The sequence below is a fragment of the Poecilia formosa genome, unplaced genomic scaffold (genome assembly GCF_000485575.1).
Source record: "Poecilia formosa unplaced genomic scaffold, Poecilia_formosa-5.1.2 Scaffold80, whole genome shotgun sequence".
Lineage (NCBI taxonomy): Eukaryota > Metazoa > Chordata > Actinopteri > Cyprinodontiformes > Poeciliidae > Poecilia > Poecilia formosa.
In genome coordinates, this window is record NW_006800019.1 from 2,126,819 (window position 1) to 2,140,276 (window position 13,458).

General features: G+C 39.9%; 1 protein-coding gene across 4 annotated transcripts in view; it reads right to left on the reverse strand.

Moving 5' to 3' along the window:
* The window catches only part of dip2ba (disco-interacting protein 2 homolog Ba), a 46,436-nt gene extending 34,123 nt beyond the window's left edge, over positions 1-12,313 (reverse strand). For 2 of the 4 annotated variants that reach the window (XM_016673625.1, XM_016673627.1), the window contains exon 1: positions 12,040-12,313. In XM_016673625.1, the coding sequence (XP_016529111.1) occupies positions 12,040-12,124 (85 nt within the window). In that variant the 5' untranslated portion in view covers positions 12,125-12,313. The remainder of the gene's footprint in view (positions 1-12,039) is intronic. The other 2 variants (XM_007556693.2, XM_007556692.2) reach the window with 1 other exon arrangement.
* Between the last annotated feature and the right edge of the window lie 1,145 nt (positions 12,314-13,458).

Below are 13,458 nucleotides of genomic sequence, written 5' to 3' on the forward strand. Positions count from 1 at the left end.
AATAGACAGATTTTCCATCAAGAATTTATTGTTACATTCCACAACTCATATGCAGGACTCCAATGTATACGTCAACATTTATAGCAAACATACGTCTTTTACTGATTCATAACTCTAAGTGAGGTTAGAGGGACTAGAGGTGATTAAACGCAATCCACTTTCTTCAAAAAAATGCCTTTCATTTAACACAATCCTCAAACAGGATATCAGACTACCGAAGGTTTCAGCAGGTCAAAGCTTGAGAAAACAAACAAATAATGGCCACAAAATTCTGAGCAGTGCAGCTCTAGTGCATACATACATTTACACAGCAGCAATCAACCATCCATCCGTCAGTGAAAGGCGCATTTACCAACGATTGCCTTCCACTAACCATGAAATGCTTTCAGCAAGAACGACACACGATCACACTGGGCTCCTTCAGACTTTAGAAAGCCCGATTTTCAGCACAATCAGGTTGAAGCTTTTGTGTCAAATAAAAAGCTTCATTTCTCCTCCTCGGGCATGAAAGCAAATCCGTCTTGCCGTGAAGGTCTATTTATATTCACAAGGGCATTCTTGAGCTTTAGCAGTCATGTGGCCCCCGCTGGACAGGAGCTATAGACACTAATAGATCGGAGAACTGCTGCTTAATGCACTACCTTGACGTGAATTAACAACCACGCTTTCTTTGTTTACGTCCTGGGCCAAAGAGATACGGATCAGACGCTGGCGAAATATGGCGAAAGCCGGTGAATGTTGTGCAAGCCCAGAGTTTGGGTCTGATGCCTCAAATATCCGCGCTCGTTCTTCCCTGTCATGAGTCACCATTTACCTCTACCTCCAAAACTCGTGAGCCTAAAACAGGTTCTTTCACTCCGTGCTCGACGGCGATGCCCCGGAGACGAGGACACGCCTAAAAGCAGTGAGTCATGGACCTACGACGACGCAGGGTACGAGACATGTCTGAGCTGTAAATGTGTCCTTCCTTGGAAACTTTGACTTGTGACACAGAAGTCAGCCAGATATCCCATCAGTGGTAATGTAACGTGAGCCTCGGGTCAAAGCTGGTCGGGCTTGGAGAACACTTAGTGGAGAATGGATGCTTCGGAGCTCAAGTCCCTCATCAGAGCACTTCAGCTTTTCATGACTTCCAAGAACCATTTCAGACTTTCTCAGCATACAAAAGCATTAATCCTGAAGCTGAGTAATAACTTATTATGTCTGTGACTCTCTGCTCAAGACCTGATTAGGTCAATCTACTGTCAGGTTGATCTCTGGTTGTGTAACATGACAACAGTAATAAGTTGTTTTTTTGATTGTTTATTTATTCATGAAGATCACTTTGTTCTATAAAAATAAAATATTTGTGTGCTGGGCCTATAATCTAATGATAGATTGTTGATCGGTCAGGAAAATAGCACAAATTAGATGCCAAGTCTATTTAGGTGGAAAGTAACACAGTTTATAAAACAGTATATAAAAAAGCCCAACCCTTATATTTAGTAGGGCTGGAACAATTCATCGGATCAATTGAAGAACTGATTATTGGAATAATCATCAACTAATTGAGTAATTGAGTTATCTTAAACAGGAGTATACAGACTCAAAAAAGGCCAAAAGAATGACATTAGAGACGTAATTAAGAAAAAACTGTAAAAGGAAATATATGCATGCTTGATCATTTGCTGCAAATGATCAAGCATGCACTAAAGAAATGCCATGTTATTGAATTTTAGGTAATAAAATCTTTATTTTCCTCCTTAGAGAAATAATTATTTAATGCAGTTCCAAAATTGCATAAAAAAGCTTAAATGAAAAATGCAGTCTTACCTGATAAACCTATTAATCATCAGAATAATTTACAACATAATCTGAGTTGTCTGATGCAGCAATAATATGTAGAACTTAAAACGGTGTAAAAAAAAATCACGTCTTGTTGAACTTCTACAATATTAATACAGAATTATATACAAAATAAGACAAAACTGTTCATTACTGAAACTTTCTGATTGTATTTTGTCGTAATAACCAGCCCTGATAGATCTCCCACGTGAGCCGGCTCAACAAGTTCAGCGTCTGTAAAAAATGACATCACACAACAGAAAGTATCAAAGAGCTAATAAGGGAGCGTCAATACATTGTCTAGTAAATATTAAAAAGATGGAGGGTAAAGGTTTCCTGCATGCCTCGACTTGGGGAACATCAAAAAGTCACACACCACCCGCCCTCTGTGAGTGTGTCCTCGTATTTAACGAGCGCGTGTGAATAATTCACCCCTACCAATGGCCTGGAGATCGAAAAGGGACTGCAGCTATCATTAACTATTCACAGAACCAGCATCATGTCAGATGGACACACACTCGCATGTGCAAACATACTGTAAATGTACAAATATACATAACAAAAGGCTCCTGCCAAGGGTACCCAGCCATCTGCCAGCCCCAAAGGCTCTGCCTACCAAGCTTCAAGGAAACCCATTTATTTATTTACTTGCTTTACTCAGACCCACGTAGTAGTTCGCTCAAACCCAACAGAGGCACAAACTTACAACATCTATCAGGATACCTGCAGGTGAAAACAGAGACTGATAAGAAACAATTCAACACTCACCTGCAGAGTGAAATAATGGGGAAATGCTCCAAGTTCCAAGCAGCACACATCAATAACTTTTTTTTTTTATTGCTCTGCATACGTCTTCGTAATCATACTGTTACAAAATCCTCATGTTGAGGCATTTTGGTTTACCGCAGGTTTTCCTTATAACTGTGAGAGACTTCAGTTTGATCGAAAAACTGTCTCAGATAATCAGTCGGCGAACTGTAATGCCTCGTTTCCACCGATCTGTTTGGTACGTTAGGCTCTCTGTTTTCATTATAAAAGCGCCTCATTGCAAACACTGTCAAATTTTCTGCATTTGTTAAGTGTACAGGTTTCTTGTCTGGTGTACAATTATTGTTTCATGTAAATAAATATGTTTGGCATAACGAAACACATGAAGTTTGAACTTGACAGCAGAAAATCTTGCTGCATCAGACTGCAAACCAAAAGCTGTGAAGATATCTCAGTCTCTGTATGACTCAAGTTCCTCTTTTGCTGCGACGGTGCTAAACTTCAACATGTAAAACTATGGCTCCTCGTCACACACACTTAAGTTTTAGGAAGTAGCGAGATCTTCTGGCTCCAATCTGTCTCAGAAGGAGGCTCTTTGTCTAATGAAAACCCGCCTGTCGTCAGGTTTTGTCCGATTCGCTGCCACTGGCAGGTAAGGTCAAGAAAATAGATGGCCGATGTGAACCGGGTCCATATCGGTGCCGTCATGCTCTGCTGAGCCTTTCCCTAATACACAATGGCACGCACCCTACTTTCTGCTGCATCAGAGCGAGGGCCTCAAAATAAATCAAGTGGCAGTCATGAGGACAGCCGTCCTCCACAAGCGGATCAGATGAAAACAAGCAGCGGCTCCACAAACCAGGTCTGAACACAAAGTCACAGTAAATCAGACTAAAGTTTCTCTTTTAGGATCATCATCTAAAGTAACGTAATTCTACATTTTATCCGTATGATCACATCTTTCCTCACTCTTCTCTTGTTGTATGTTTGCCTTCTCTGTTGAGTTCCTTTTCTTACTTTCTGGTTTTATATATTTTCCTCTGTGCGACGCTACATGCTTCTGCTTGCCTGTCACTTCACTGCTGGTTGAACTTCTCCACTTAGAAAATAACAGGTCGTTTCTCTTCTATTCTATTCAAAGATTAAGATAAATTAATCTGTACAATGAAGCACTTTGTACTTGATTAGCATCTTACAAGAGGGTTTTTTTTTTTGGTAACTTTTATTTCTACTCCAATAAAAATATCTTAAAGTGACGCTGACGTGAAAAACATTTGTGGTTCCTGTACCCACCTCTTGCCGTAAATAGCTGAGGTCTTTGCACTGGACTGAATTAGAACAGTGTGATCTGTCTTTTTAGGCTGCTTTTTAAGAGTATTGGCTTCTTCCTCTCCGAGTGATCTTTCAGCAAATGTAGGTGCAGGACTTCTTTCACTGTGGATAAAAACGTTTTACCTGCTTCAGCCAGTGTCTTTGTGAGGCCTTTTGTTTATTGTTCACAGATTTTGAAACAAAACACGTTTATCACTGAGACACCGAGCCCATTTTCTACATTTTTATAGTCCTTGTGTTTATACAGTTTTGTGAGCAGATGAACGTAGCCCTAGTTTCAGACATTTAAGAACTGTTCCCATGGATCAACCAGACCGTTCTCTTCCTGATACCTTGGCAGATTGTCGTTGTTTTTTTGTCTCCCGTGTCGTCACACATGTGAGCGGTGTGTTTGAGGCGTTGCCTTTAAAACACATCAGCAGGTGTGTCTTAATTTAACTTAATGTTACATGACCTATTAGAAGTCACAAAGGCCTAAAATCATAATTGGGCCTTTCACAACTGTCTAAAGGTAGAGCACAGAGAAAAAAAAAGCATTGTCTAAGAATATGCAAACTGTTTTAAAAGAAATTATTATTCTGCCGTTTAGCAAATAGGTCTTAACTGACCTAAAACTGGAAAAATTTTAACTTGCGCTTTTGTCAGTGGGAAAACAAAGTCACTGTGTCTTTTTGTGGTTTTAAAACATTTTCCAAATAAGTGTAAACTTGATTAAGAAGATTCACTGATCAGAGTACTGTGGCCTATTTTTCAGCTCTGGTTATTGTAAAGCTCTGAGAAACTGGTACCAATTTTAGCAGACTGATTAGATTTTAGCTTCAGAGCAACAACTTTAGAAGATAACTGAACAGGATTCAGCGTATTTTTCAAGAGTCCTTGCCACAGACAGTCATTAACTATTCAAATTAGGAGCAGAAGCAACGTCACACCTACTGCGAGAGAATGAGGAGTTTTATTGTCATGTTAAAACAGAAAGAAGACATTTTAAGACGTTTATGTGCGTCATCTAGAGAACAAAGACTCGTACTTTAACCCCAAGACTTTTGAAAGATCACCAACATTTCTAAATACACCCTGTTCCACAACCAAGAAGTTTAAGAGGTTTTTTGAAACTATTTTGCAGCTACACGTTGAGCCTTACTGTTATCTGCTGAAAGTCCCGCTTTCTTCCATTGCTAAAATGCACCACAGACGTCGTGTTGACGTGTCGTAGGGGCTTTTAGCTCCCTTTTTAATAACTTTTTGCGCTGACTTCATTTCACACAGCCCAGAAATACTAAAATAGTAGACCAAGTTTTCTTCAACTTCCACTGAACAGCGTTGCAGTCAGTGTGCACATCAAATTTAAGTGGACTGAACTTATGTAGTGCTTTTCCAGTCATTTTTGACCACTCAAAGCGCTTTACACTAGAGTCACATTCACCCATTTGCACTCACACATTTATACACAGACTCTTTGAGTCGGTGTATAATTTGGCAATTTGGGCTTAAGTGCCCTGCCCAAGGGCACATTGACATGTGGCAGGAGGAAGTTGGAATCAAACCTACAACCTTCCGATCGCAAGACGACTACTCTACCCACCAGCCGCAGCTTACCAGTTCCCAACTGATTGGACACTAATCAGGTAATTGTCCGAAACCTGTCATCAATTAGTTTCTCAGTGTGTCTCTATCATCACCGTTGGCAGCAAAATACCCCCTTCTTTAAGATGCTGCTTTCCTAAAGCTAACCTTTCCACTTTCAAACCACTGAGAAACTTATGAGAAGTGCGCTCTTTCTTCAGACATCAAATCAGTATGAGTTTCTTCAACTGCTTTTCTTCCAATTTGGAAGTTTCTCGATTCTATATAACTTCAGCAAAAACAGGTTTTCCCACTAATGTTGAAATATTCTCCATCGTCTTATTTGTAAAAGCTCACTGTCCCGGAGGCAGTGTGTAGTCTAAACCTCATGAAACTAACAATAGCTTAGCGTATTCTTCAATAACAGTATCTGCAGGAAAACTCCACTGGTAGCGCTTAGTTATGGTGCGTCGACTTATCGTGGGAAAATAAAATCTCTATTTGTTTTTGGAGCAGCTAAAAACGAGCTGACCCCACTCTCACCACGCTTGACTTTTAAAACTCTGCAGCAGCCTGTCAACAAGCACCATCAGGTGACAACCCACAGACGAAAGGTAATCAGAAAACATGTGCGTGTAAAATTTTTTTGCTTGGGTCAGCAACATTAAATTCTTCACAACAAACTTTTCCAGATGACGGTGGATGTCAGCCTGGCATGCGGGTCACTTCATGTGCAGCAGAAGAACTCATCTTCTCCAGTCATAATCAGAGGCTCTGCCCTCCGTGCCCTTTGTACGGGGGCCGCTCATTCCTTCATGCACACAAAAGGCTGGGTTCAACAACAAAAAATTGCCTAAATGGCAGCAGAGCTTCTGGCCAGAGCAACAGAGTCCAGCTGAATGATTCTCATTGTGTCCCCACAGTCAACAGGGGGCTAGCAAAGCTGAGCTGTTTTTTAGGAGGCCATTTTGGCAGGCCTGTGTTCTTATCCCAGCAACGCATGGAACAGGCATTTCCACTTGGATCAGATGGAGGCTTGCAATGGACCCAAAAAAAAAAAAAAAAAAAAAAAAAAAGAAAAGAAAAATCCCAAAAAAAAAAAAAAAAAAAGGAAAGAAAAGAAAAGAAAAATCCCATCAGGTAGTGACATGAAGCAGGCTTCCAGCCATAAAAGACAACAGGATGAAGACATACTTGCAGCTACATTACTGCAAAGACTCAAATGTGAAGCAACCGTAGCTTGTCGAGACGATTGTTCGATTTTATAAGCACACTACATTTAGACACGTAGACGGATTTTTTAAGAAATATAAACACCAACAGTGAACCTAAACACACATAACGCAGCAGAAACAAACCCTTGAATTTCAAACGTGTGATGAGGAGCAGAAGTTCACAAAGAAGAGACTTGAAAATATCTCATGTGGCAGCCACAATGCCGCGTTTAACTGGACAAACATCGAGGTTAAACGTCTCAGCAGGAAACTTCCCCACAAGCAAGCGTCACAAGTTTGACACGTGAAAATGGCCACAAATTTTAAAGAAAAAGAAGCAGCTTGATGAATGGGACGGCGTTTTGCCTGTAAAGCTGGAACCTTCAAGAGCAAACAGACTGGAGATTCATAACATTACTCCTCTCAGAACATGGAGCTGTGTTCAAGAAGACCCACCAGCAACATTTACCAAAACCCATGAGTTAGTTTTATTTTTCATTTGAATATTTGAAATAATATTTTTTTTAAATTTATTCAACATGAATAGAAGGTGACATTACCGATCAGGTGCCAAGAGTTCACTCTCATGTTCACTTATTTGTTTTGATTTGGTTCACAATACAGCAGTGAGGGTCAGTGCGTGGTAGAGAGCGGTGCAGCTGCGATTACTTAGAATTTCAGTTTCGAAACAACTTCACAGAGACGGAGTCTTCATTTCAATACTGCCAGGTCGGTTTGGTGAATCCTGCCGGGAAACGTTTGTTTGACAGGAGTTAAAGAAAGCGGTTCTGTAATGCGTGTCGCTCCTCTTCTCCTTACAGACATTTGTTTTCTGACATGAAAAAACAAAAAAACAAAAAAAAAAAACCCACAGAAAATCATTTATACAAATGAAAAAAACAAAAACACACAAGAAATAAATAAACCCTCTTCTTTTCCAGAACCAGGTAAGAACTATACCTTCAGATCAAGAAAAGCTTAAATATTTCACATATTTAACGCATCAACTGGACTGTTTTGAGGGTTTTTTAAGTGCAGTTATCGGGTTCGTTTGTTGTAGAACTAGACCCCCGTTAGACTTGCTGAGAGACCTCCTGTGATGTCCAGACCACATCTCCTCACTCTGCTGTGCTTTTACTCTCTATGTATGCCAAAGTTATTATTGGTGCAAGTGGACTTGTTTGTTTATCTGGCCCAAAGCACACATCCCTGGCCTGGTGCTTTCATGGTTCATTGCACCATCTTGTTAACTTTTACTGCAGAGTCCCAGGCAGAAAAAAAAATAAAAAATTCATAACAAAAAAAAAAAAAAGATAATGTACATTTTTGACCAGATAAAATAGGCATGTTCACATTATTAACATTACTTTAGAGAACTTAATCATTAAAATAACAGTCACTACAGACATCTATAATATACTTTAATCATCTAGTGTTGCAGCTGCATATTGTCAATGATTCATTTTCTAAACATCTAAAACCAGAATCCCTGCAGGTCTGCAGTCACTGTGTCCGTACTGAACATGGAAAACACATTAACCTCATGGGTCAGCCGGCTCTGCAGCACATAGACCAGCATCACCCTCAGCAGTGACGGATGTGTAATAGAAAGATAATACACAAAACTACTACAATTGTCTCTGACCCTGGAGAGAGAGCGAGCTGAGAATAAATCGACCACAGATTGGAATCTGATCGTTTGATCTGATCAGTGGTCAACATGTCAATTGATAAAAGAAAAAATGCTTCAAAACTAATATTTCCCTCCCCATCAACCAACGGCATGTCATTCAGTTTGGTAAAAAGCAAATATAGCTTATGGACGTAGAGATAATCTTACAATTCTGTCATTTTCTGCATTTATTTTCCTTTTGACTCTCTGAAATCTTAGAAACATACATTGGATTGTGTCAAAATTGGAATCTGCATTTCAGACCTGAAAGAAAACCAGATCTCAGCATCGTCCAGGAAGACCTTGATCGCTGAGTCTTTAGTTGACATGAGCCGTTTATAAAGAAGAGATTGTGTAACATTCTTATTGGGTTTGTGGGCTGCAGCCTTAAAGCGTTAAGCTTAGCACCTTAGCCATAGGCACTGCACTTCTTGTGTGTGTGCTCATTGCTTGCTTTAAGAACGGATGCTGCAAAACCACGAGCTCTATCCACTTAAATGACAGCATCGTGATTTTACACATTATGTATCTGGATGAATGTAAAACAAACAAAAAAGAAAAACCTAAAATGGTGGTAGATCAGATTAAAAACTCTGCTTCAGCTTTCACTCTCTAGGAGAAAAAAATCCATATCAAAACGGCCATTTGTGTATATCAATATTCTGCACATAACAGGGACTACAAGATGGCAGTGAAACGCAGCTACAGCAAAGCCAAATGGAAAAAACTGACAGATGTTTCTTCTCTTGAGCCAATAGAGAGATGAGACGACTACTGAAACCAAAACAGCCAGGCTACAGAAAACATACAGACGGCATTTACAGAATAAAGACAATAGAGAGGGAGTTAATTAGGAACTTCTTAATTATCTAAAATGTCAGGGACCTCAGTAATACTCAATTATTAGACAGGAATTAAGTATTTCGCTAAAGAAAAAGAAAGAAGTGGGGTTTTTTTGTTGTTGTTGTTGTCTGGTGACCATCATCAGACAATTTTATGGCTGACTGGCTCTGGTCAGTGATCACCTGCTCAAAAGCCACAAATCTGATCACTCCGTGCTCAACGTGTCACATTGACGACACTCAAACTCATCGGTGCGGAAGCTGTTATTGTGAGAAGGCGACCGTCATCCATTTTCAGAATCAGTGTGCAAAAGTGAAGCAAGAGAAAAGAAAAATGTTTGGGCAGAGCAGCAACGTTAACCAAGCTAATGGTGCTAATTGCCCTAAATACTAATCTATAGGAGGTTAAGCACATCTTAAATGACCAAATCTGGCATGTTGATTTTAATAACTAACAAATAAAACGTAATCACCAGTGGGTTCTACACCGACTACTTTTTGAAATGAAAAGAATAAACTGTCGGACAATGCTACTCGTTTACTGCTGAATAATATCAAAAATAAAATCATCTTTTCTGTTGGATTTTATTTACCGATATCTCTGTTACCACAACGTGAGGAATTTCACTCTATTTGTAGATCCTCAGAAAACTAAAGTCAAAGATCTGCTCGTTTTGGCCTGTTTTTAAGACGGTTTGGTTTTCAGTTTACGCAGTCAGTAGAAACTATTTAATGTTAATGTCAGCAAATAAAAGTTTATCGTCTGATCAGAGATGTTCAAAGTCAGTGACCAGAAGTCGGTCAGAAAGTCTCTGCTTGGTCCATCTGTAGTTGTACGATCTCTAAAATTTGAATGGGATTTCAGCCTTAGACACAAACGCAGAAAGAAGAAGTTCAAAGATTTCAGAATCAGTAGCTCAAAGATGTAAGACAATCTAAATTTCTTTCTTTTTTTATTTTTAAGAGTCATTATCTTTTACACAAGCACCAATGCCCTTTGTAAGCCGTTAATTATATGGTTGACTGAAAAAGAGCTTTGGATCGCATATTAGAAAACTGAGAGCCCTCATCTAATATCTAAAATGTTAGTAATTAAGAACCAAACACTCGCGGTACAACCTTGAGTAAGAATATCAGTTTTGCAGTAACACAGTATTTACAAAATATTCATTACACGATCTATTTGCTTTTACTTAAAATAAAAAGCAACTATTATTCCTACAGAGATAAAACCAAAACATTGATTTTTACAGTAATAACAATGTTGTCTATGCTATGTGTGTATTATTTTGATATATTCTCACAAAAAAATAGAAAGCATTCGATAATAAACTTAAAAGGTAGTTTTCAGCTGTAGTTTTAGAACAGCCTTAATAAGACGATGGCTGACACTACACCATAACTGTAAGGCAGTTTTAGGAAAATTTCCAGATGGCCAAATTTCTCAATTTCTTTCAAATGAATAAAATACAAAAACACTGCTTTCCTTTTCAGCCAGCTGACCAGCGGTTTGTAGCAACACAGCGGGGAGGGGCACCAAATGGCTTGTTCTCAATCCACTTAGTTCAGAACTTTTATTACACAGATTTTATCCGTAATAACGGTATTACAGAACATTTTAGAGGTTTTGAAAGTATGCCCTGATACTGTCAACAAGAACATACCCTATTAGTAACGATATAATTATCACGCCGCTAGGAATCAATATAGAATCGTGATTGTGAAGGATTTACACGACCGCTGCACAGAAGGACTGCACTTATTTGGATCCGTGTAGTCTCGGTTACGAGAAGCAGGGCAAAGGGGATTCTGTCAGGGATGTGTGACAGTGTGTCATTGGTTCTGTAGGGAAGCTGCACAGCTGCTCTGGGGGAAGGGCTCCCTTCAACCATGTACTGGATGGATGGATAAATAAATAGATAATGTCCAGCGATATCAAAATAAACAGATAAATCAGCCACTCACTTCCACTAGAGAACAAATTGCAAAATGCCCGTACAGTCATTTGACCACAAGATTGAGAAAAGATGAGCAGCACAGGAGGATAAGCCTGTAATTCTGATAATGGCAGGTTTACACAGATGAATTAGGTCCTGCACACGGCAATATAGCTACATACGTGTTCCAGCACTCAGAACAGTCTCTTTGTTCCTGTGACACCACAGCAGATGATGACTGTAGGCCTGTAGTCAGTACATGTCAACAGTAATCAGTGTGAGTCACAGTTGCACAGCAATAAAACTTGTCTGAAGCGGAAACCTGAGCAGGAACACACCCTGTCAGGGGCTTGTGTGACGTTCAACTGAACGAACATGTGGTCACAGGTGAAGAAGAATTAGACAAAAAAAAAAAAACATGAGGAGCCAAGGTGACAAGAGAGTCCAGCTCTGGTAGTCAGACCTTCCCAGAAGCTATCCCAGTAGGTCAGACAGCCACACACAATGAGCTGTGGCCTTGACATTTTATACACAAAGGAAGAGAATTGCTTTTGCCAAACATGTCTGAAGTCACGTTTGGGTTCACGACATTAAGGAAGAAAGGGGGTAAAAAAAAATGGAAGAAAGTCTGTCTTCTCCGACACAATGCAGCTTGTCATGCTCTGCTAGCTCGTAGTCCCTACATCCTGTATTAGCTCTAAACCAGCTAAGCCTGAACGCCTCCCGTGTGCTCCCATTCAATTTACCATAGAGAAAAGTAGAGCAGGTGAAGAAGAAGTGGTGTTTTAATTAAAGCCGGCAGACACAGAGAGGTAGGAGACACACGATGCTATCCGAAAAATTACTTAAAGCATCCTCCGTCTACCTCCAACCCTCTCTTCCTTTACCTTCAGACAGCTCCAGGTCCAACTCCGCCAACTGGTCTCGAACCTCCTTCGGCAGGGCGGACAGATCCACGCCGCGGTCCGCCATGACTTCGCCGAAAACCACGAGAACAGTCTATGTGGGAAGAAATCTGGCCGTCGCGAAGAGATTTTGAAAAACAAAAATAAAACCCCTCCCTCAAGACACAAAACAAGCATCGGAGAGGGAGAGACGGCCCATCCGCACGGCTTGCCCTTCCGCCATAATGGGGGGGACTCACCAACGGCAACGTGTAGTCACGTTACCTCCGCCTGCCTCTGTTGTTGCTTCACCGCATCCGAGGCGACAGGGCACTGTTAGAGCTGCTCCCCCTAGCGGCGAACTGACACAAGCACACGCACGCCTCTCACTAGAACTGCATGACACCAGAATGAGGGTACATTTTTTCCAGAAGTTCAGCACATAAACTTTTCACAAAGGAAATATAAAATAGATATCTTAAAAATGTAATCCTATACTCCAATTAATGTTAAATTAATTGGAGTATAGTTGTCATGTTTAATAGAGGTTAAAAAAAGACAAATTTTTACTTTTTTTTTTCTTTGCCTCACTTACTTAAATACATGTGTGATACTTTAGCTTTTTTTACTTGCTCAAGGATTCTTGCCACACTGGTATGTGGGCTGCCATGCCAATTCTGTTGTTATGATGTACTACTTAAATGTGTCTTATTTTTTTTATTTTTATTTTGTTTGTTTTTTGCCTTTGCTGGTTTTTGTTTTCCATTTACTGTTTGTGAAGCATTTATGACTGCTGTCTGAGAAAGGTACTATATAACTAAAGGAGGAAAATCCATGGTTTCCCAACACATGCACAGTTGGTTGCTAGACCAGTAAAGCATGCAGCTCTGTGATAGACCAGTAACCTGTCAAATGTGTAATCTGCCCAATGGCTGCTGGAAGATTAGTGGTTATGGAAGTCTGTCGTTTGTATTTCCAAGATGTTTATGCGGATGAGGTAACACAACTTTAAGTTAAATCATTTCAAGATGGTTCAGTTCCTCACTTGTGTCACTTTATGTTGTTACCACTACGCTACTATGAACCTACACAGCAGATACAACAGGAGATACAGATCCGCATGTCCTCTGACTATGCCTCTAATTTCCACTTAATGGCATAACAAAAAAGGTTCAGTTGAATCTATAAGGAATCTGTAAACTATCCAAACCTTAGTGCAGCTATGATTGTTGTGCTCTCAGCAAGTCTGAAACATGAAAAACAGGAAATCTTTTCAAACTTCATGAAAGTCCTTCAACAGAAATTCAGATGCACCATTACTTTTCTCCACACAAACAGCAGGGTCTTCAATATTTGGGAGAAATCACAATGGAGAAAAGAGGAAAATGTGAAAGAAAAAAAGTCCCACAAATTTCCTTATGA